The sequence below is a fragment of the Nesoenas mayeri genome (assembly GCF_963082525.1).
Source record: "Nesoenas mayeri genome assembly, chromosome: 1".
Taxonomy (NCBI): domain Eukaryota; kingdom Metazoa; phylum Chordata; class Aves; order Columbiformes; family Columbidae; genus Nesoenas; species Nesoenas mayeri.
The window spans coordinates 191,151,278-191,174,935 of NC_137541.1; the positions used below are offsets into that span (position 1 = coordinate 191,151,278).

The 23,658-nt window shown below is 39.0% G+C and overlaps 1 protein-coding gene across 1 annotated transcript in view; it reads left to right on the plus strand.

The window, feature by feature from the left end:
• FLT1 (fms related receptor tyrosine kinase 1) overlaps positions 1 to 23,658 on the plus strand; it is a gene marked incomplete at both ends in the record, with an annotated part of 114,682 nt that overhangs the window by 24,696 nt on the left and 66,328 nt on the right. The window contains 7 exons of the mRNA XM_080354072.1: positions 2,109 to 2,233; positions 9,817 to 9,979; positions 10,065 to 10,201; positions 11,728 to 11,902; positions 13,787 to 13,904; positions 15,910 to 16,079; positions 16,486 to 16,645. Coding sequence (XP_080210198.1) covers positions 2,109 to 2,233; positions 9,817 to 9,979; positions 10,065 to 10,201; positions 11,728 to 11,902; positions 13,787 to 13,904; positions 15,910 to 16,079; positions 16,486 to 16,645 — 1,048 coding nt within the window. The remainder of the gene's footprint in view (positions 1 to 2,108; positions 2,234 to 9,816; positions 9,980 to 10,064; positions 10,202 to 11,727; positions 11,903 to 13,786; positions 13,905 to 15,909; positions 16,080 to 16,485; positions 16,646 to 23,658) is intronic.

Sequence of the window (23,658 nt, forward strand, 5' to 3'; positions counted from 1 at the left end):
TTCTCGGTCTTTCCTTGAATCATATTGCAGAGGAAACGTCAGCCTAACAAGTCCTTAGGGTATTTTTTATTACATATGCATCCTCTATTACTCATAAGTTCCTTTTGCGATCTCTGTGGATATTTAACATTTATTATTAAATAAAGCATTGAGGTAGTCTTTCATTTCAGAATGTTTGTGCAAGAGTTTCATTAAATATCTTTAAGATTTTTATTTTTTTTTTTCTATATCCTGGGGTACATTTGAGATACTCTGCCTTAGGATTCTCCATAGTATAAATTTGAGTAGAATTTGCTTCTCTTCATGCTTGATGTCTCAAACAAAACTATTATTGCATATCATAAGAAAAGAAGATCCCAAAGGCAGAACAGTTTTATGGCACTGGGAAGTGCAGTTCATTCTTTTGAAAGAGAAGCAAAAGTAGTGCATTTGAAGAACTACTTGAGTGAACAAAGGTCAACATGCAAAAGTCTAGGACCAGAACACTTTAATAAAGTATTACAATTTAAGGTTTTATAAAGGGTCAGTCTTGCTAGCTTTACTGATTTCTTTTCCAAGAAAGATTTCCATTGTTGTTTGTAAGATTTTTGACTCAGTGAAAATAATAGGATTTGCCTGAAAAAACATTGGAGCTGTAGATAAGCACAGAATTAAGATCTGCGTGTTCCACTTTTTTAAGAGTTAAAAGCCAAACCTTATGTGAATTTTGAGGGAGTTTCTGTGCACTGGGAGTCAGACCGAACCTTCAAATCTGAACACCTGCAAAGAAGATTTGGAGCCAGAGCCTGTGGCTTGAGCCCCTCTTTGTTAAGCAACCCAAACAATAGCAGTAGCAGCAATGTTCCTTGTTCCCAGCGCAAGCTATTTATGACAATGTCTTTTGTTAAAAGGATTGTTCAAGGGACGGTAAATTACTCTGCCAAGCTTTAGTTATTGAGTCAAGCAGAATGAATGTTTTCCTGGCATTTTCATTTACCTTGTCACTTACAAAAGAGACATATAGGTATTGTGATAGTGGGAAGCACGAGAATAATTAACTCTTGCTAGTCTGTATTCTCGATGTTGAAAATATGGCTGGATAATCACAGTAGATTCTTTCTGCTGGTGAAGTCAACATTTTTTTCCATCCATTTCCTTGCAGACAGCAGGGACGTGTAGTCTTTAGGTCTTTCCTGATAAATGAATTTCAGTCATAGAATGTCCTGAGTTGCAAGGACTCACAAGGATCATCTAGTCCAACTCCTGTCCCTGCACATGACAACCCCACAGTTCACACCATGTGTCTGAGGGTGTTGTCAAGTCTCTTGAACACTGTCAGGCTTGGGGCTGTGACACCTCCTTGGGGAGCCTGTTCCAGTGCTCCACCACCCTCTGGGTGAAAAACCTTTTCCTAATGTCCAACCTAAACCTCCCCTGGCACATCTTCCTGCTATTCCCTTGGGTTCTGTCATTGGTCACAAGAGAGATCAGCACCTGCCCCTCCTCCTCCCCTTGTGAGGAAGCTGTAGCCACCATGAGGTGTCCCCTCAGTCTCCTCTTCTCCAGGCTGAACAAAACAAGTGACTTTAGTTGCTCCTCATACGGCTTCCCCTCCAAACCCTTCACCAACTTCGTAGCCCTCTTCTAGACACTCTCCATTAGCTTTATAACCCATTTAAACTGTGGTGCCCAGGATTGCACACAGTGCTCCAGGTGAGGCTGCACCAGTGCAGTCCCTTCCCATCTAATTATTTTCTCCTTGTGATAATAAAATAGAAATGGCCTAAAATAAGAAACACATCCCTGAGCAGTAGAGATACTGCTGTCATGGGAAAATTGTACTTTAAACTCTCCTGGACTTTAAAGAAGATACCAAAGTACTGCTGTTCATATTGAGTAATGTTTAGTTGTTGTTTTTTTGTTTTTTTGTTTTTTTTTTTTCCAAATATTCAATAGTGTTTGCTAAGCTTGTTCAGATGACAATAAATATAAGAGTGATCTGAGGACTTGGTCTAGCTTTCATTACAAACAGGATTAGTCAGTTCTTTCAAGACTGTATGCACCATTACAATTTCTATAAACTGTCTCAAGGGATCAGATATTAACCTTTTCTTTTTCTTCTCTTGCAGATACAAGCAATCCATTTGTAGAAATGCACAGTGATATACCAAAAATAATACACATGATTGTGGGAAGAGAAATGATCATTCCATGCAGAGTCACAGCACCAAACATTGCTGTTACTTTAAAAAAGGTATCTCAAGCCAAGCATGCTCTGAAGGTGTTATCATGCTTTTTGTTTGTTTGTTTGTCTACTACTATTGTAGTGCTTTTGAAATATTGCAACAATTTAGTATTTCTTAAACAAGGTTTTTCGGTGTCAGTGTGTTTTGAAATATTTCAGCTCTGAAGGCTTCATCTCATATGTCACAGACGGGCTTCCTTAAGTTGCTTATATTGGATGAGAGTTTTCTGAAGAAATTTAAACTTTTAATACCATTTTATTAAATTTTTACTGGCAAATGTTTCTTAAGCCCAGGAAGTTTTTTTTTTGTTAGGAGAAGAGACTTCCTCCCACATCTTCCCCTGCCCTTCCTCCCCTTTCCTCTTCTGTCCTCTGGAACAGCTGGTCCCTGGAGACTTGCTAGGGCTGTACAAGGATCTCTGTAAGCCTTTGCCCTTCCTCAGTCCCACCACTGACTTCGTTGCTTCCTTTTCCATATGAGTGCACTTATCATTAGACAGGGGAGGGCTCCTCGTTGTAAGGAAACTCATGCAGGGTTTGAGATGATGAGGGCAGTTTTAGAAAATCTAGACATTTTTAATGTTTTGGGGAAACCATTTATTTCTTAGGTTTCTTGAGAGTTACACAGATAGCTAACTGACCTATATGCCTGTAGTAAAGTGCTTAGTACCAAGACAGAGAGCAGCGTTTCTTTTTTTAAAGTTCATTTGTTTGGCTTAGTAATGAGGTGAAGGTGCCAGTGATGTTTGGTTTCTAAATAAAGGGAGTTTTGTACATAGCAGCATAAACGTTCATCATTGTTACAAGGAAAATAAATTTGTCTTTTTATAGAATAGCATGCAATTGCCAAACAGTACCACCCTAAAATGCCTATCTAGATCAATACAAGTCTTTGATTCCTCTTTGGCTGTAGAGTTTTACACAAGCTGCAGACTTGATCTGGTGTTTTAACATGATCTAGAGGTTTACAAATTCTATCCAGCACTGCTTTGCTAATATAGATACTGATTTTGCCTCTTGTTTTCCACCTGTCAAATCTCATGAAAGAAAGCAAAATACAGAGAAAATAATCTGATCTAGGATGCTACTGTGTGTGTGTATACAAACACGCACAGGATTCTCCTGCAAGGAGTTCACCGTGAGATTCTGTGGCTGTAGAATCAAAAGTAAATGAGATTTAGTTTTCCATAGGGTGGATTTGTGAAGTGGGAACTTATGATGCCCATCTACAAGAAGTGCCAGAAGGACGATCTGGGGAACTACAGACCTGCCAGTCTAACCTCAGTGCCAGGGAAAGTAGTGGAGCAGATAGATTATCCTAAGTGACATCACATGGCACATGCAAGAAAATCAAGTCATCAGGCCCAGTCAGTGTGGGTTTATGAAAGGCAGATCCTGCTTGACCAACCTGATCTCCTTCTACAACAATGTGACCCGCCTAGTAGATGAGGGAAAAGCTGTGGACGTTGTGTACTTAGACTTCAGTAAAGGCTTTGACACTGTATCCTACAGCGTTCTCCAGGAGAAGCTGGCAGCTCATGGCCTGGGTGGGTGTACTCTTCGATGGATAAAGAACTGGCTGGAGGGCTGGGCCCAAAGAGTTATGGTGAATGGGCCCAAATCCAGTTGGCAGTGGTCATCAGTGCTGTTCCCTAGGGCTCAGTATTGGGGCCAGTTCTGTTTAACAACTTTGTCAGTCATCTGGACGAGTGGATTGAGTGCACCCTCAGCAAATTTGCAGATGACACCAAATTGGGTGGCAGTGTTCATCTGCTGGAGGGTAGGAAGGCCATAGAGAGGGATCTGAACTGGCTGGATTGTTGGGCTGAGGCCAGTTGTATGAGGTTTAACAAGGGCAAGTGCCGAGTTCTGCACTTGGGTCACAACAACCCCAGGCAGCGCTACAGGCTCGGGGAAGAGTGGCTGGAAAGCTGCCTGGCAGAAAAGGATCTGGGACTGTTGATTGACAGCTGGCTGAATATGAGCCAGCAGTGTGCCCAAGTGGCCAAAAAGGCTGAGAGCATCCTGGCTTGTATCAGGAACAGTGTGGCCAGCAGTAATCATCCCACTGTACCCACGCTGGTAAAGCCCCATCTTGAATCTTGTGTTCAGTTTTGGGCCTCTCATCGTAAGAGGGACATTGAGGTACTAGAGAGAGTTCAGAGAAAAGCAATGAAGCTGGTGAGAGGTCTGGAGCACAAGTCTTACAGGAGCGGCTGAGGGAGCTGAGGCTCTTTAGCCTGGAGAAAAGGAGGCTGAGGGGAGACCTTATCTCTGTCTACAACTACCTGAAAGGAGGTTGTAGCACGGAGGGTGTTGGTCTCTTCTCCTAAGTAGCAAGTGATAGGACAAAAGGAAATGGCCTCAAGTTGCACCAGGAGAGGTTTAGATTGGATATTTGGAAAAAATTCTTCATGGAGAGGGTGATGAAGCAGTGGAACAGGCTGCCCAGGGAAGTGGTAGAGTCACCATCCTTGGAGGTGTTTAAAAGGTGTTCTTAAGAACATGGTTTAGTGCAAGTTAGGTTATGGTTGGACTCGATGGTCCTGAGGGTCTCTTCCAACTGAAATGATTCTATGGTTCTATTCTGTGGTTCTATTTGGGCACTGTATTGTAGCATCTGAAATTTCAGCATATTAAATTTCTGACTGTCAGAATTCAGGTTTCTTTCTCATTAAACAATATAAGAATTTTTTTTCTCCTTATTTGGAGAACATTGAGACATGTCTACTCTCTGGTTTTGTATCAACTTTCCTTTAGCTTGGTCTTGTGGTGTAAGATACATCTTTACACCGTCAAAAACAGATGTAATACTCTGGGAAGGAGAAAGAGGAGGTGGAGCCAAGTCTTGAAAGAAAGGATTGGTTGCTTACATGTTTTGCATTCCAGGAAAAATTAATCACAGAAATTCCTGAAGTATGTAAGCTACAATGTATTACATCATATCTTTTTTTATCATCTGTGACACCCACGTATGAAGATTCCAGCAAGTTTTTGCTCACATAGCAATTAAAAGATGTTTTAAATGCATTTCACAGCTGCAGGCAAACTACTTCGGGAGAGACGGCAAAAGCTCTTATGTGTTTTCCATTTAGCGACAAAGGAAGAAGTCAGTGTCCCCATAATGCTATCCTCTGGAGCTAGAAAGAAAATTCCAGCATTAGAGTAATTAAATTCTGCATTCTATAGTCTCAGAAAATCAAAATATAGAATATTTTGGTAATTTCTCTCTTCTAAAAGGACTCATTGGGACAGTTGCATGAACACTGCCTGCAGCATTTTGTTCCTTTGCAGTGCTATTTCTTAGTTTTAGTGGACCAGTGTGGGGAAGTTTTATTGTCCATCTTCAACACTACAAATTATTTTTTTACTAAAACTGCATCTTTACTGTAGTCAACCCTTTTAGGTACTGTGTTTCTCTAACTTTCAGGCTGAACATCTGTGCAAATTAGATTCTTTAGCATGGCAATCATATACAACATGGGAGGAGTCTTGAAAATCAAGAAGTTAATAAAACAGGGATTGGGAAATGGGGTTGGAGCTTTTCATTTCTATTTCAAATCCAGCCTTCAGGTCCTGTTATAATCTATGTTTGGAACAGCTAATGGCCCTTTCTCTTCTTCATCATATGAAAACCTGTGGAATAAATTCATAGTTTTGATCTAATGCTTAATAGACAGATATCCGGAGCCTCTGAATCCATCATTCCTATCAATATGATTTTGGCAGCCTCATTTAAGATACCTAAAATCAGACAAACCCTATTGCAAATAAAGTATACATTTCTCTTGCCTCTTCATTTGGTTTTATCTTGCTAAACAGAGAAAGCATCACCTTTTGGTACCATGATTTGATCCCTCTGTTTATTCTTATTTTGATTTCTCTGTCATAAATTCAAAAATGACATTCACAGGAATAAAGGTAAATGAGCTTCTGCATAAGAAATGAAAAAAGTTAAAAAAACACAAGTATGCTGAGAGTCACACACTTGGACAGTCTGAATTCTTGATAATACCACCTCATCCTTCCCAGATTAATGGAAGGAGAGACATGAAAGACAAGTATTCAAAACTCTAATGTATATTTTTACTATACTTTCAGCTGGCTCTTTCTGACACAATCTGCTTTTGGAGACATGGGGAACCACAGCTTGACTAAATACTCTTGGCCATATGTATATACAGAAAACCTTATGGTAGTACTGTGTTAATGTTACCAGGTACCAAAAAGGTTCAGTGATTGGTGCTGAGCAAATAAGGAGGCACAGCTTATACCATAAGAAACTGAAGCTTAGTTAGAAACAAAATACAAAGAAGGTGAAAGGCCAAGACTGCACTGGGATCCACAGTGATGTGGTTCATGCAGATAAGTATGTAGACAGTAAATTCCATGTTTACTACAGCTGTTGCAACACGTTGATTCTTTGAATGCTTCTGACTATCTGCTGGTACCCATCTGTAAGCTATTATTTTAGTTGGATTTATCCTCTGCTGCTTCAGGGGAGATCTCACTGTTCCAGCACTCTGTTTCTTCACAGGTTTTCTGCTTCTCTCTGTGTTGACCAAATGGCCAATTTTTTTGACAAGGCCCTGAACTACATTGGCCCTGCTCTGTGTGTGGGATGGACCAGTTGACTTCTAGAGGTCCCTTCCAACCTAAATTATTGTATGATTCTGGGATTCTCTGTCCTGTACCATCTTTGCAGTGATCATCATGGTGATGATGCTGTGTCTCTAGGTGGTTGCCTGGAAGTTCGTTTAGGGCAGAGCAAAGCAATCATGCTTCTCTGAGAGTGGGAAATAGGTTACCTGAACCAGTGGGGCTGGCAGGGGGGAACAGCGTGGAGGAGAGTTGGGTAAGAAACCAAAACAAGCAAGGAGAGAGCATTGAGCTGTGAAGGGCCATCAGGGTGAACACACAGCTTCCACTCCTGGTTTCTTCTGAGACTAAATCCTAGTATTTCCACCCTCTGAAAGGGGCTTGTTGCAGCATCTTGTTTCCCCGACTTAGCCAGAGACAAACCGTGTCACAGTGATCTTTCACTAGTCATAGACTTCAGTTTTCTAAAGTATTCTGTGCAATAAATTTAAAACATCAATTTATACTCTCATATGTGAATGTGTGAAACTTTTTAGTCTCAATGTTGCAAAAAACTACACAAAAAGATGTAACTCTAGCTGGTTTTGAGGGGTGTCAGATAAGTAAACTGTGCAGGCAAAGATCTTCCTCCAAGGCAGGTGAGCCTATTGTATATACAGACAACCAATAACATTCAGTGTTGCAAAGCAGGATCATATTTATTAGATGAGCACTTTATTTACAAGACCCAGACACTTCTGGGTGTTTTGGTTACTTTCCCATTCCTGCAGTAAGGCTAATATAAATTCAGTAATCCACCAATGAACTAATTAATGTGAAGTTAATGCCTTCCCTCGGAAATGTCAGTCTAGGGAGGCTCTGAAGCTCAGACTTGTCTCTTTCTTCATGGTCTGTATGAAAACCTATAGAGGAATATGCTCAGAAATAGTTTGGTTTCCATGGAAGTAGCAAGAGGATATATTCAGTTGAAGCCATGGAAAGCAAAATTATGATCTAATTTAAACTAAAGCCTGAATATTTGTTTTATTTAGAACAGGAATGGCAACAGATCTCTTAGAGTCCAAGATACTGTTGAATGGTAGCCAGCAGTCCGTAAAGTAATGGGTTTTATTTGTATGTGTGTGTAACACACATTTCCCCTGCAATTTGCATGCTTATTATAGCATCTTATCAGCTGTTGTAAAGATAAGGAATTCTACCACATTTTGTGCTCTGTAATTACTGTTCATTTGATTCACCGTGCACTTCTGTCAGAGGAAATGGCAAGAGATGAGTGGAGGTTATTTCAAGGGCAGCTTTTAGTGTGCACTGAGCAGGCAGCATCAAGGGTGCCATGTTTTGGAGAGACGCTGTACCATGCAGTAAGGTGCTGGGCAGCCATGATTCCCCCAGTCTCTGGCAGCCTCTGGCAGCCGCACATGCTGGGTTTGACTGTAGGAAGGAGAGGGCTGGCCAGCATACAAGTCCTCTGCTCAAATAAAGGGGAAGAAAGAGAAGAAGGGGACATAGTGAGACTGGATGCACAGTGAGAGGTGATGGGCTGCAAGGTGCTTAGTTGACCCAGAAATCTTTGCTTAGGGAACTAATTCATTAATTCACTCAAACTCTATGTGCCATCTTTAAAAATATGTCTTTATTGTGAAAGCAGGCTTTGTAAAAGTAGAGTCACATCCAGGCTCTATACTCGTGGCTGATCTCTGTGTTATCCAAATGGTGGCATTTATTCTATCGATAAGGCATAACAAAAAAGATGATGTGAACAAAAAAGAAGTCTTGTCTAAGCTTCAATGCCTATGTCATGCTTTGTTTTTTAAGGTTTTCTTGATACCTTATTAAAATGGGGCTTAAAACTCAAAGGATCCTAACGTAAAATGTAATTTTTACTGCTGACAAAGTGAACACTTGATCCCATGTGGCAATATTTTAGCCTGTATTAGATTTCAGGTCTTAAATTTAAAAACACTTGATGCCTTTATGCTAATCACTTGTTGGGTCCTCAACTTCTGAGAGATTTAGAAATGCCAAATTTTTAAAATGTGCTGAATACTTTTTTTCTGTGGAAATGTGATGTATTTAGTGTTTCAAGATGTCCTCTCAAAATCCCTGGTCAATATGACTTTCCTCATTCAGTATGATCAGTAGTTCCCAATAAAAGTACCTAAGGAAGTTGTGTGGCTTTAAAATTTGCACTTCATATTGTACATAATGACTTAGAGATGTGTATTCTGTGACTTGTCAGCTTTGGAACTGCCATTCTTGTCCTTAACCTTTTTTTTTTTCTTCTTTTTTAAACAGTCCAGTCCTTTAGACAACATAAAAGTGTGAAGCATCAGATTGGATCCTGGCAGGAGTTCGTTAAAGTCACAAAATGACAGCAAATTAAGTCCATTTGTCACCTCCTTTCAAAAATCTGTATTTGTGTCTCATTGGTGAAACCAGGATACTTAATTGCAAAGGTTTGCCAAGATGAGCACTTCAGCTGCCAAACAAGAGCCAACAGAATAGCAGCCCAAGCACGGAGGCTAATGACAGTGTCAATCTATTGTGTCATAAATTACATCCTGTTATAAATGATGAAATCTTGGAAACAAATAAAACATTCACATATTTCACCCAGATTTTTCCTCTATTTTGTAATGAAAGTCTGACTTGAAAATACTGCATAATTAAATGTCATCCTTTCTACTCTGATTGGCATTTTTAGGCTGTTTTTTTTTTTCCTGTTCCTTTTTATTAAGCTGCTTTGATTAGGCAGGGTTAACAAACTAATTTTCACTGGGGGCCGCATCAGCCTCATGGTTGCCTTCAAAGGGCCAAATGTAATTTTAGGACTGTATAAATGTAATTACTCCTACAGGCTTAAAATTACATTCAGCCCTTTGAAGGCAAACACAAGGCTGATGTGGCTCCTGGTAAAAATGAGTTTGACATCCCTGTATTAAAGAATAGCATGAGGATGAGTTGTTTCTATGATGTATGTTTGACACTTCCAGATTCCACGTGAAACCCTAATTCCTGATGGCAAGACAATAATTTGGGACAGCATGAAAGGCTTCAGAATACCCAAGGCAACCTACAAATTCATAGGACTCCTGAGCTGTGAGACAACCATTGGTGGACACAAGTATAGCACAAAGTACCTAACACACCGAGAAAGTAAGTAGTGTTCTCCACTCATCTTTGCATTAGGCACTCTGCTCTGGCGATGTTATTCACTTTTCTTTCTCTTCATCACATACAGCCAACACAATTTTTGATGTCCAGTTAAGCACTCCGCGTCTTGTCAAGCTGCTGAAAGGTGACAGCCTCGCAATTAACTGCACTGTCACTGCAGCTTGGAACACCAGAGTGCAGATGACATGGACTTATCCTGGAGAGGTGAGTGCTGTGGCTGAAATAAAGAAACCAGGGTTTTCCCATAGATCACACTGCTTCTAGCATCTCAGGAGGAATTTTGCCTCCAAATGCTTGCCATACTTCACATTCCATTGTTTTGACCCTTATTGACATGTCTTTAAATATTTATCTTTTTTTTCTTTCTGGTGCTTAATTGCATGAGGGAACATGTTCACATGGTGTACTTTGGTTATACTGCATAATCATGAGCAAACACTAGAATTGTTTCATCCCTGGGAGCTTCTTTTCAATCTGTAGAAATGTTAGAAATTTATCTACACAGGCAAGGGCTCTCTCTTGTGACAAAATTTTTCAGTCAGTTGCTCTTTCTCAGCATATCCATTTAAAAGACTGGCAGACAGTCAGGCACCCGACTCGAGCATGTTTAGAAAAGATATTTTGATTTAGCTAGCCAAAATCTCATTTGTTAAGTGTCACATGAACAATCCTCTTGTTTTGACAACCACAGGAATGATCTTGAATGTGCTTCTCCTCACCCCCTCATTGGGAGCATCCTCATAAATACTTGTCGCTTACAGAATAACTGCCAGGGAGTCCGTGTAAAGCTGATAAGAAATTTTACATTATTTTAAGGTTTACAACTCCCATTCCTTTCATGTCAGTTTGATTTATGCTGGTGATTCAAGTCAAGAACATTTATTATGTCACTCATTGTACCTAATCACAAGCTGAAATTATGATTACATTATATAGGGAAGATTAATGCAATCATTTATTGCACACTGTAGCCATTTTCCTTGGCATTTTTTCATCTCAGAAATAAACGACTTAGCAACAAGAAATGCTCCAAATATATTACGTTACTCATTGCTCCCTTACCAAGCCATAGCTGAGCACCACACTTGTGAAATTCTGCTTTTTTTTTATTTGGATTATAACTGAAGGGTGCTCAGTGTTTGTAAGACACCAGTGATGTCCTGGGTTAAATAAACTTTGATGCCAAAGGCTGAGGGGGAGTTGCAGGAAATAACTCCTCAGACTCACATTATTTTCAGTTCCACCCTGTTATTCCCTTGCCAAATCTAGTTCCTTTTCTGTTCATAGCGTTTCCAGAATTCTCCCCTCTTCTTCTCTGCTCTCTTCTTCTATACATCCACTGCTTATAGATGCTGAATCCAGACACCAAACTATGTGCTCCTCTTCACATCACAGCTTTGAGGATTTTTATGAGCAATGCTGGACAAGGACCAACGTGCAGCTGGGTTTGTTGCTGTGGCAGGCTGTACAGAAGGGATGATCTTCATTTGGAAAGAACTAGTTTGGGTGTTATCACAACTTTGATGAAGATAGGAATGAATCGCTATGCTACTTTTGATTTTTATTTTTGACCCTCTGGAAATGTTAGGTGTATTTTGTACGTCAGTGCTGCCCAGAGGGATCTGGATTTTTTTTATTAGGGTACGGTGGCAGTATCGTAAAATAAAAATTTTAATAATAATGAAAATTGGTTTGATTACACTCTTACTTGTTGATTTTTGCTTTTATAGGCACAGAAGAGAGGTTCTATAATGCAGCGCATTGACCAGAGGAATATAGAAGCCAACATTTTTTACAGTATCCTTGTTGTTGACAAAGTGCGTGACATTGATAAAGGCCAATACACCTGTCACGTTAAGAGTGGGCCATCAATCAAGGCTGTTAACACAACAGTCATTGTTTATGGTAAGAAATGTTGCAGATTTGTAGAATACTGAATGCTCATCTACCAAGCTCAGTCATACAATAACTTTACACCTTGACACAAAATGGAAGTGAATTTATTGCATCTTTATCATAGTCAGAAAAAGGAGGGAGACAAAAGGCAATATGTGACTTTTCTTCCATTACTAGTTTGTATTGTTGGCAGCAGATATGTTAATATTCAGTTTGATCACTCTTGTTTGCTAAATACTGTCCTCAGCCAGTTCCAGCAGAAGCAATCAGTTAAACTATAATTTGCAAAAAAACCCACATGTACAAGCTGAACTTAAAAAGAAGAATCTAACTTCCTCTTCTACAGTACTTATTTATTATTTTCTATGAAAAATGAAGAATAAATAGATACACTGCCTCTACGTGGAGCAGGTGGCTGCTAGACTGTCCAAAATAATGAAACAAGCACAAGATACTGCAACTCAGCAGTGTGGTTTTACAGTGAGAACCTTGAACAAGTTCCCTATAGTCTTCCTGGGCCTTCTGTGAAACCTGAACATTTCTGGGGTTATTTCAAGTATATGTGAATTATGACTTTTGTGCATTGGGACTACTACGAAAAGTTACCTTCTTTGTGGCATTCTGTTACAATTAGGACTATCCAGGATCTTTGAAGCATTGGTATTAAAGACCAAGCCATTTGTGGGTGTCCTCTATGACAGATGACACATTATCAGAATATTGATTTGTTCTGTATTTTCAATTATCTAAGTTTTGCCTTGTATCTGGAAGTGTGGGCTAAACATTCCATCTTGGTATTCTTGGTATTCTTTCAGTTCTTTTTCTTTCTTTAAGCCTTGAACTAGGTCACTAGGTACATAAGATGAATCATGATAACGACTTCTTATATTCTTGAACAGATAAGTCTGAAGCTATCAGATATTGATTAAAATTAAAGTCAGAGAAGCTGGAACTGCTGAAGTTAGCTTGTAAACTCTTATTTACGTGAGTGTGAATAAGAGTTTGCAGAACTGGGGTTGTATCTTTAAAATATAACCTGACTTGCATAATTAAACCACTGATTCATCTTATGCATGTTATTTTCAATGTATATGATAAGCAATTGAATATTGCACCTGTTTAATAGATATACAACATTCTTTTGCAGTGCATAATCTGAGTAAATATTGCACTATAGACTCTATCAAAAAGACACTCAAACAATTGTTTATGTTTTGAATATTTTATTTTGCTTAAGTGCAATTTGGGTAGTGAGGGAGAAGGAGGTTTCCTAATGTATTGTAGAGTGTTGTGTTTTATAATCTCTGATAAAACCCATCAACTTGCCAAAGAGTTTGAAATATGGGGCAATACAACTGGAAAAGAACAAATTCCAGCAGGTTGAGATTGTTCCAATGAAGTGATAAAGATTTGTTTGTTTGATGAAACAGCTGTTTACCGACAATACAGAGAGTTTCTCTGAAGATCTCTTAAATCCTCTCTGGCAGAGTATTTTCTTTTGGAACATTCATTGATTCTCAGTCTTTAGGGGTGGAGGGGTCATCTGCTCATCTAGTTCAGCTTCCCATGTACCAAGAATTACCTTATCTCTTGTGCCGAAACAAGTGCCTTTTTTTCTGACTGAAGCACAATGTGAATTTTGGCTAGAGCGTATCTTCTCTAGGCAGATTCATGACCCGGGAATTGTATCTCAGTTTCTTGTGTATTTCTGGTATTCTTCTCCATATTTTATAGATCTCCAGGAGGTTAGGTTTTATTCTTCCTGTTGACATTTGGGAACACTGAAATTAGAAAAGATAATTTTTATTTGTTTTCCTGTTCTCTTTAGCAGAGCAACTGTTTCTAAAGACTGACAAACAGTAATAAAGGTGCACTCTTTTTCTTTTGTTTAAGATAAAATGTTCATTAATTTGAAACGTCGAAGAAAAACTGCACTCGAGGCTGTAGCTGGAAGAAAATCCTATCGTTTGTCAATGAAAGTGAAGGCATTTCCCTCTCCAGAGGTTATATGGTAGGACAACAGTTACTTCCACATATGCACACTCAACCTCTTCTTAGATGAAAAATAATGTCTACGTAAAATATTTAGAAAAGAGCCCTTGAAAATGGCAACAAACTGGAGACAATCCAGTTGTGGAGTTTTATTAGAAGTTTCAGTGTTGTCCTGGGTTTTAACAATTTATGAGAACATTATTTCCATTTTGCACATGCAAAAAAGGAGATCTAGAAAGTTTAAAGCTTAGATCTTCAAATATGTTGCATATGTCTCCTATTGAAATCAAGGGACACTCTACAGCTATATATCTCTTCCACCCATGACTGAAGTGTTGCATTCGACTTCACTCAGACTTAGATATGAGACCTGAACTTGCTTTTCAGACAGTAGGAGAAAGAAGAGGAGGCTTTCGTTAAAATAACTGACTAAGCTGAGTCATATAGACAAACACTATTAGAAAACCATATACGCTGATCTGCAGGTTGTAGACCTACTTTAGCAACTGGAGCATTCACTTGGCTCACATATACTGTGCTAAGTAATCATTTCAACCATGTTTTGTATTAACCCAAACTATTTTTATATAAAACAATATTATCTATTCAAGATCTCAAGGTTTTTTTTGTTTAAATCATTTTAAATACCAGTAGCTCTTGCTCAATTCATTGCACTTTAACAAAGGGTCTATGACAAGACTGATTAAGAAAACAAACCATATATACATGAACAGTAGGAGTTCATGTTATTCACAGCCAGAAATCACTTTTGCTCCAAATATTTTGTTTTACAAGACCCTTACATTTATAGCTCCACATGGAAAAGGGAGGAGTGAAAGTGAAGCTGATGCTAGTCGTTAATACAATATTTTCTGTTTCTTTAATGGTTGGCTTGTTGACTACCATACAGAACCAAAACTTCTGAAATACAAAAAAAAAATCCCTTTAAACAAGAATTTTTCTTTATTTTTTATTTATAACTGTGATGGTGGTCAAACACTGGAACAAATAGTCCAGAGAGACTGGGAAGACTCCATCCTTGGAGGTGTTGAAAACCAGACTGAAAATGGTCTTGGGCAACCTGCTGACCTTGCTTTGACCAGGGGGTTGGACTAGATGATCTCCAGAGGCTCTTTCAGCCTCAACTATTCTGTGGTTCTGTAAAATACAAATACAGTGAAATGCCTAAATCCATAGTCCTTAGACCCAGTTTTTAGTGCTCCTCTAAGAACTGTAAGAATTTTCTGTAAATACTTACTAAAACCTGTGAATCATTTTAATTAAGTCCATCATCATAGTGAAACTCTGTTGCACTCTTCTACTAATGCTGTTTCAACCTTTGTACAGCAATCTACCAAAATGTGCTTTATGCTATATCTTAGCCTTTGAAGAAAAATGTTGTGCTTTTTCAGGAATATGTGTGTGAGCAACAGTTAGTACTTTTTAGTCTGATTTTCTGTTATCTTTAAAAACATTCACTTGATAGCGGGGTATCTGATTCTTAAGTGCTTATCTAATCTACTTACTCTTCCTCTTCCTAAAATCACAGCTGTGCTTAGGCTACTGTAATACTTTGTCCCAGGATGTATTCTGAGGTCATAAATAAAGGGTCAGTGCTGGATGACACAACCTTCATTTGTGTGAATAAGTCCTACACAAAATGGTTGTTTTCTAGACTAAATGGTGGCACAAGCATGGAAAACTGGGATTTTCAGAAAGAGTTGCAATTTTCAGCTACTCTCAAATGTTATAGAACCCTGTCAGATCCTTATCAATTTTAATATATAGAATGGTGTTCTCCAAATTGCTTTGAAAAGATAAGTATACAAATTTATAAAGTATTTATAATTTGTATTTATCAGCAATCTTATTGTAAGGGAAGGATAACCCTCTGGTAAACATGATCTCAGACTGTAAATTCAATCTTTGCCCAAAGGTCAAGAAATGTTGTGAAACAAAATAACACAGGCAGTTAAAGCAACATTATTTCTCAAAATTTTGATTTCTGGAATTCTTTTAAACAGGTTAAAAGATGGGCTACCTGCTGCTGAAAAATGTGCCCGATACATGGTTAAAGACTATTCATTAATCATCAAGGATGTTGCTGAGGAAGATGCTGGAAACTACACTATAATTTTGAGCATACGACAGTGGAACTTGTCTAAGAATCTTACAGTCACTCTTACAGTAAATGGTAAATTTACAGCGTATTCCCACACTTCTCCTGAACATGTAAATGCTAACTTTTCATGGAACTAGATTTTCAGTGGTCTTGCACAGTTCAAGTTATAGTGGGTTTTCACTGACTGTCATAGGTCCAAATCCAAGCCCCATATGCAGGGCGACAGCACATCTTTGAATCAGCACAGACACTGGTTTTCATTAGAAGGGTTTCCGTCTTCCACGGTCACATACTTGTTCTTGATGACTTGAACATGTTACTAACCTCTCATCTGACTTGACTTAGACCTGCTGTTTTTCTTGGTTCTCCTGGGGATTTTTCCTATTACTCACCCTGCAGGAATGTAGTATTTTCATGATGGCGCAATACATTGGAAATGAGGTTGTTTAAATTGGTTTGCAATTTTTACCCTTTACAGTGAAGCCCCAGATCTACGAAAATGCTGTGTCATCACTCCTTGATCCCAATCTGTATTTACTGGGCAGCAAACAAGTGCTGACATGCACCGTGTATGGTATTCCTCAGCCTAAAATTACGTGGATGTGGTATCCCTGTAGACAAAACCATTCTAAAACAAGGTAGGACAGCCTCCTCATTTCTATTTAGCACGTCTTTCCTTAATATTACATTTAAATATTTACTTCTGTACAAGAATGAAACTTGCCATGACCATTGCTTAGTTAATAGTTTGTATACTTTTAATCAATGTATTTTTTAGTAAACACGTAGGCACAATGCAATTTTTTTCTGCATAATTATTTGAAAATGGAGGGTAGAGTTGTTGTTTTGTATTGCCGTTTAGGTTTGTTTACAGTTCACTACTATTCATGCATGCAACATCCAGAGGTGATAATTGCTTTTTAATTTTTATGAGGGAAATCTCGCAGGCAGTGTCTTGCAAAGTTCACATATTTTCTCATGGAGGGGATTTTGTCCATGCACGGTGATTCTGCAGTGTGGGTCCTTTTGAAATCTAACAGAAATAATCTTAAAGACTTCTTCCATTATAAAAGTCAAATCTCTCTTATCATACATTGATTCATAGATTCAGTTCAGCAAGACAAATGTGCCCAGTAATCTGCAGAAGCTATTTAGACAGGGTAAAATATGAATGGCACCATAAAAGCTTACTTGATGCTGATGTGGCAGTTAACTAATCCTCTTTTATATTTAAGCTTTCTTTGGAACTCTGTTTCTTACGAGTTTGTGTGTTGACTCATTTGTCCAAGGCTCTTCCTGAATCATGAAATCTGACACAATCTTAATGATTAACACTCAACCTCTACAATGGCATTAGCATTAAGCTACTGTTGGAGGTTTAAACATGCAAGGTATTTGGATTGCTGCACCACAAAGTTATTTAAAAGCCTAACAAAAGTTTAGGAACTAACATTTCTCTGTTTCAGTTGTAATTAATAATTTTACATAGGATTTAACTTCTTCAACGTTTTCATAGATTTGGGTTTTAGTGACAGTCCAGCCAAACATTTAAGCACATGCTTAACTGCAGGGACACAAGACACCTCATTCAATTAAATAGGTCAAACATCGTATTTCAAATTAAGGGTGCTTGCAAATGCCTTGGGATCAGTGAAAGAGTAGTCAGCACTTTCTAGAAGCACACATAATGTTTCCAGTTACGCCTTGCTTTGGGATTATGCTAATGGTTGGCTTTCTGTGCCATTGTCACCAAGAGGTGGCACTAGAAATCTCTTGTTTTGCTGGAATAGGTATAACCTGAAATTCTCCATTTTGAAGACAGGTGAGGGCTACATTTCCTTTATGTTACCTTTGAAGGACAAGTTACAAAATTCAAAGTATTAATTTATTTTTGCTTACAGGTTCAAGGTGTAAGAGAAAACGCAACATCTTTTAGGTAGAGAAACCTTGTGAAAGGCATGCATGAAAATTTTCAGTCTTTTAGTTTCTTTCAAGTCTTTGTACATCTGTGCATGCTCTGGATTGAAATCATGGTGCAGCACTGATAAAACAGTTGGTTCTTCTTTGGTAGCTGAGGTGGTGCTTGTCCATTGTCAACTATTTCCTTCTGTAAACAAGCACAGATCTGCACTATGGCACAAGAAAGCATGTCATGAGAAACAGAAATTAATATCCACAACCAGGTGTTTAATAATGTGCTAAACTATAGACTCAATTAAATGCTAATTAGAAGTGTATTTGAGCAGGTGATCAAAGGAGAAATGTAACAATTTGAATCAGCTTTTGGCTCTGTTACAAGGTTGTTTCCAGACTTGCTTCCAAATTGCCTTCATAATTGTTCTGTGACAATTCTCTTTAACCCCCTCCCCTTCCTTCTCCTTTAAATGCTCATTGAAGAAGTAGTCTGGAGAGCACCATTTTTCATGCTTTGCCTAAGAGGAGTGGAATGACTTCCCTCTGAGTAATATTAGGTCAATTAACAGAAAGACAGAAATACCTGAATAATTACATTTTGTCTCCAGCTCTGGGAAGGGAGCAGAGTGGAATACCTCAGCAGCTGGCAGGCCTTTGCTCAGGCTGATGTCTGTGCAAGTTCAGGTGTTCTCCATGAAGAACTGGAGAACCCCTTAATTCCACCTATTTCGTTATGCTTACCCCATCGTATGAGGGGACGTTTGCCTAAGCAACAGATTTAAAGTGTGTATACCTTTCACAGTGCATAAAAAAATCCATCTTATTCTGCCATTACAGCATTTCTTTGGATTTAGCTGTCCAGTGTTAAGTTTCCAAGGCCAAAATGTTGCTCTGTTTGTAGCTGAGGATTGCCTGCTTCTGTGCACAGATGTACCTTCTACCTTAAGTTGATAAACCCTTACAGGTAACCATTATCCAGTGTATGGCAATAGGGATTCTCAGAAAGCTACGGGACAAAGCACACACTTTGAGTAAAAAGACGCTGTTGCTCCAAAGACCTTGCAGTGCACAGATCTGTTTGCTCCAAGACGTGCTTAACTTCACATCACTTGAGTAGTATCACTGCAAGATGGGGAATGATGCATGGTGCATAAATTAGATGGTTCTATTTTTTAAGCACTGTTGCCTATGGGGTCCTTAATAGAAACCATTAGGTTATCTGGCTGCTTACTTCAATTTCTGTTCCAGTCAGTATTTCTGTTTCAAAAATCTAAAAATACTTTGGTGGATTCCGTTGCTTTTAAATAAAATGCAGATGTATTTTAATGCTTTGTGGTTAGTACAATAAATTTGCATAACTCTCATCTCTATATCATTCAGGCCAATAACAGGAGGTCAGCCAAATTAAACAGTTTTCATAGTTTCCTGATAGCAAATAAATAAAAAAAAAATGCTATAAAATTGCTCCACAAACTTGTCTTTCTGGAATGTGGAGAGACCAACATCATTAATATTCTCTTTTCTTTATTTTCAGTTGAAATTACTTTGCTTAAAACAACTCTATTGCCATCAAATAACCTTCTGTTAGCTAGCTAGATAACTAGATGGATAGATGGAAATAATCTCTTCTGATGTTCACCCCAGCAATGAAGCTTAGAAAAGTCAAGAAAAACTGTCTGGGGCAAAAAGTAATGTTTGGGATTTTTTTTTTGAAGCTTACGAAAAGCTAGTAAATTCAGAGATAACAGGCAAAAGACAGTTGAAGATTCAGTGAGAGTTAAAATAAAATTAAATTAAAAAAAATACATATTAGTCTATATTAAATGATCAAGAAACTTCTTTTTCTGTGCTATCTTACTCCAACTTAATCTGTTGCTCTGCAGCAGTCACATACATTCCCAGGCTGGCCAGTCCCCAGTCGCTCAGTGGATACAGCAAAAGACAGCCTGAGGGACACTTGCCCTGCAGTAGCCATCAGCCTCTTTGGCCCCTTCTCTACCACCCTGGAGTTGTTCTTTCTGGCCACTTTTTCCTCAGGCTGGGTTGTCAGCAGAGGGGCAGCCAGTGGCAGGGCTTGTCTTTGGAGCCAGCTGGGCTGGGCTCTACCTAAAACTCACCAGCTCTGAGGCTGAAGAATGAGCATCTGCACGCTGGGAATGTGCTTGATGGTAATGGTTCTTGACATGAATCTCTTCAGCAGATTTGTGTTTATCTTAAACTGGTCTGGCAGAGATTGCCAAGAAAGGCACGTGGGATATTGATATTGTTCAGTGAAAGCACTGGTTTCCTCAGCGGTTGTTCAGTGTCATTTGGGGACAGTTTCTCTCTCTGGACATTTCCATGCGGGCAGTTCAAGAGACGTCTTCATTATGCTCTGCCCAAGATTTGACTGATTGGCCATTCAGAAACTGCAAACAGGTATAACACTGAATTTTTACCTTGGGTGTTCTAACTCTCCCACCACCTTGCCACCTCTGTCTCTCCTTTAGCTATCAGTTTTGTTTAGCCTCAAACCTAATGTCAGATTATTATCTTCTGCAGAGATACGGAAAACCTGAAAATACCATAATGAAAGTGCATGGCCAGACTCCCACCAGCTTTGGTGAAAGAGGAGGCAGGCCATGTGTGCACAGCGGTCTAATTGCATTTCTGCATTTTTTATGTCAGTGTATTAATAAGGGATTGAAAGGCAGAATCATTAGGATGTGCTTGGATAGATTATCAGGGGAAACCAGATTTGGAACATCAGTGAGGTATGTAAAATGAACAAGTAAAGAACAAATGTTAATTATACTTAATTAGAAATGTACTGAACCACCCGAATTTAATTGTGGATGTCTGCAAACATTGATGCCCATTAGTTTGTCCACAGTGACTGTTTTTGTTCCCCATGCCACCTTCTATTTTCGGGAAAGGGAAGTCTGAGTCCTTAGAGCTGGTAAAAGTAGGTCAGATGCCATTAATAAACAGGTAGTTCAAAAATGCCTTTGTTTAATTTGACATGTGGCCAGATCCTCAGCTCTAAATTCACACTGGCTGAGGATCTGGCTGGTGGCATTTGTGCCTTCCACTCTCTACTACAAGAAAATCCTTTTACAGTGATCTAGTAATGTAAAGGTACTTAAAATGGGTACATCAAAGAATATGCTAGCTATTCCCTTATTTTCCTCCAGTTGGGGAAATAGATTAGCATAAATAAAAAAATCCGACCCTGGGTTTTTCACATATTTTTAAAAAAATGCAGAGAAACAGACAGATGTACATTGCGGCAGCATGGACTGGCAGAGAATTCGAAGCCAAAAGAAAGGGAGAAGTGAAATAGCATCTGATCTGCTTCAGCTTGAGCAATTTGCTGAAGCATCTCATTCTGTATTTCCTCTGTAAGCCAAAAGTCAATGCTTGCTTGCAAACACCTTCTATCCTCTGCAAACAGCTAGGAGGACCATATCCTTGTTCTCAGTCAGTAGTTTGGAATTTTTTTACATTTTTAAAATACCTTATTTACAAAATACCATATGAATCAGACCTGGCATATACATATGGATAAGCTTGATAAATACATGCTGTACATTGAATCTGTCCTCAAGGTAACACACTGATGAATTTATTCTGCAAGCTGTAAATGATTTGATTATGAGTCTTAGCTGAACTAGAAGCTTAAGCTTTCAGATTTTGATATTGCTCGTTTTCAAATCACTTTAACTCAAACTTTTCCAGGTTTAATAGGAAATGTTTTAAACCAAAATGCATTATGTTGCCCAAGTAATCTTTTTCATTGGTCATTGATCAAACCTAAAATATAAGAGCTACAGTAACATCCAGGTGGTCAGGGGCTCTTTGGTTAGTATCACACTTCTAATCCTCACTCTCCTACATTTTTTGGCATTTTTTGGCATTTGCTGTCCTTTTTTTTTCTTTCTTTTTTTTCTTTCTTTTTTTTTTTTTTTTTTTCTCCTGGTTCCTTCCCAGGGTGGTCTCTTGGCTTTACTAGGGACAGCTTGACACCTAGTCTTAAGGAAGAACAAGTAAGGGTCATGCACATGTTCGGACATTATTTTTCAGTCTTTTACTCACTGTTGCCCAGCCCATAGAATCTAAAGTGTCTGACAAAGCTGTACATGGGGATTGCACGTCGTCAGTGAGGCCCTGCACGCTGGCGGTGCCTGAGCCTGTGGGACGTCCCAGCCTGTAGCCAGAAACTTGCTCCTGTACTAGCAGGGGCTCTTGGCCAAAGGAAGGCACCAGGTCAAACTCTGTGTGTGCTTAGGAGTGATTACAAATGGAGTACTATTACTGGATTGAGTACACCTTTTACAAAAATATACAAACTTTAGTTAGCATCCTTTTTCCTTTTACGTGTACGCCTTTCAAAAAGCATTTGCAGAAGGCTTTGAACAGACACGGCGTATGGGGTAAGATCACGCTCAGAAAAAAATATTCAGTTAAAAAATAGAACACAGAGGTTAAGAGGGAGCAGCCAGTTCTTGCAGGGTAGGGAGGCAACCAGTGAAGTTTTTCGGGAGGTGGTGCTGGGGTCTGTACTTGTCAACATGTTCAGAAATAACCTGGAAAAGGTGGTAAGGAGGTGACAGAGTTTGCTGATGATATGAAGTTATTCAGATTTGTAAGGATGAGAGCTGATTGCAAAGAAATGCAGAACTATCTGAATCTGGGTATCTGAGTGATAAAGCAGCAGATGAAATTCACTGAAGAGAAATGTGCATGATGTACACAGGAAATAACAAGCTGACTTTCACACGTAAAACGTAAGGGCAAAAAGTCTGTACATGTGAAAAAGCTGTTGGCTGATCATTGCTACCACAAAGAGAGATCTGAGCATTGTGATAAAAGGGTCTGTGAAATTGATCACAATCATGATCAGCTCAAAAAGCAGATCAAATGTTAGAAATTACCAGGAAAGAAATAAAGAACAAAATAGAGAATGCCACAATAACTCCACATAAATCCATAAATGACCGACATCTTTTATTCTATGAGAATTTTTGACCCTTTCATCTCAAAGGATGCAGCCAAACTGGGAGACACACCAGGAGAGGCGACAAAAAGAATCAAAGGAATTTCAGGGAATGAGAAGAATGTGTCAGGGACAAGTGAGGAGGGAGGTCAAGGCTCTGCAGACCAAAAAAGAGGTGACTTGGGGGCTACATGATAGAGATCTGCAGAGCCGTAAAGGACACATGTCTGAAGACGAGTTTTATGTGTCTTTTCCAGCTTAGAAAGCAGAGGTCATTCAATGAAGCCAGGAGGAGTGAAATTCCAAACAGAAAAAGGAAATGACTCTTCATGCAGTGGGTAGCAGATCTGTGAAACTCCTTGCCAGGGCATTTGTAAAATTTGCATAAAGTCTTGGAAGAGAAATCCGCTGAAGTATAGAAATGACCTCTGTTGTGGGAAGCTCTTGAGCTGATAATAATTGGTGACTGGGGGAGTATTAGGAGGAAGTATCTGAAGTTAGTCCTGCTCTTACTCATCCCCAACCATCTGCTTATGGTCATTGTTGAGACAGGATATGGGGTAGATGGATCTTTGGTCTTATGTCCACATCTGTCAGTATTTTCTCTTCCTGTTTCCCTCTAATCAACTCCCCTCTCTCCTTAAAAATGTTTCCCTTCATTCTTTCTCATCCTTTCCTTGTTTTCTGCCTGCACTTCCAGTCCCTCACTCCAGTCAGCCTGCAGTTGCTCTCAGACCCCTACTTGCAGTGAAGCTAAAAACA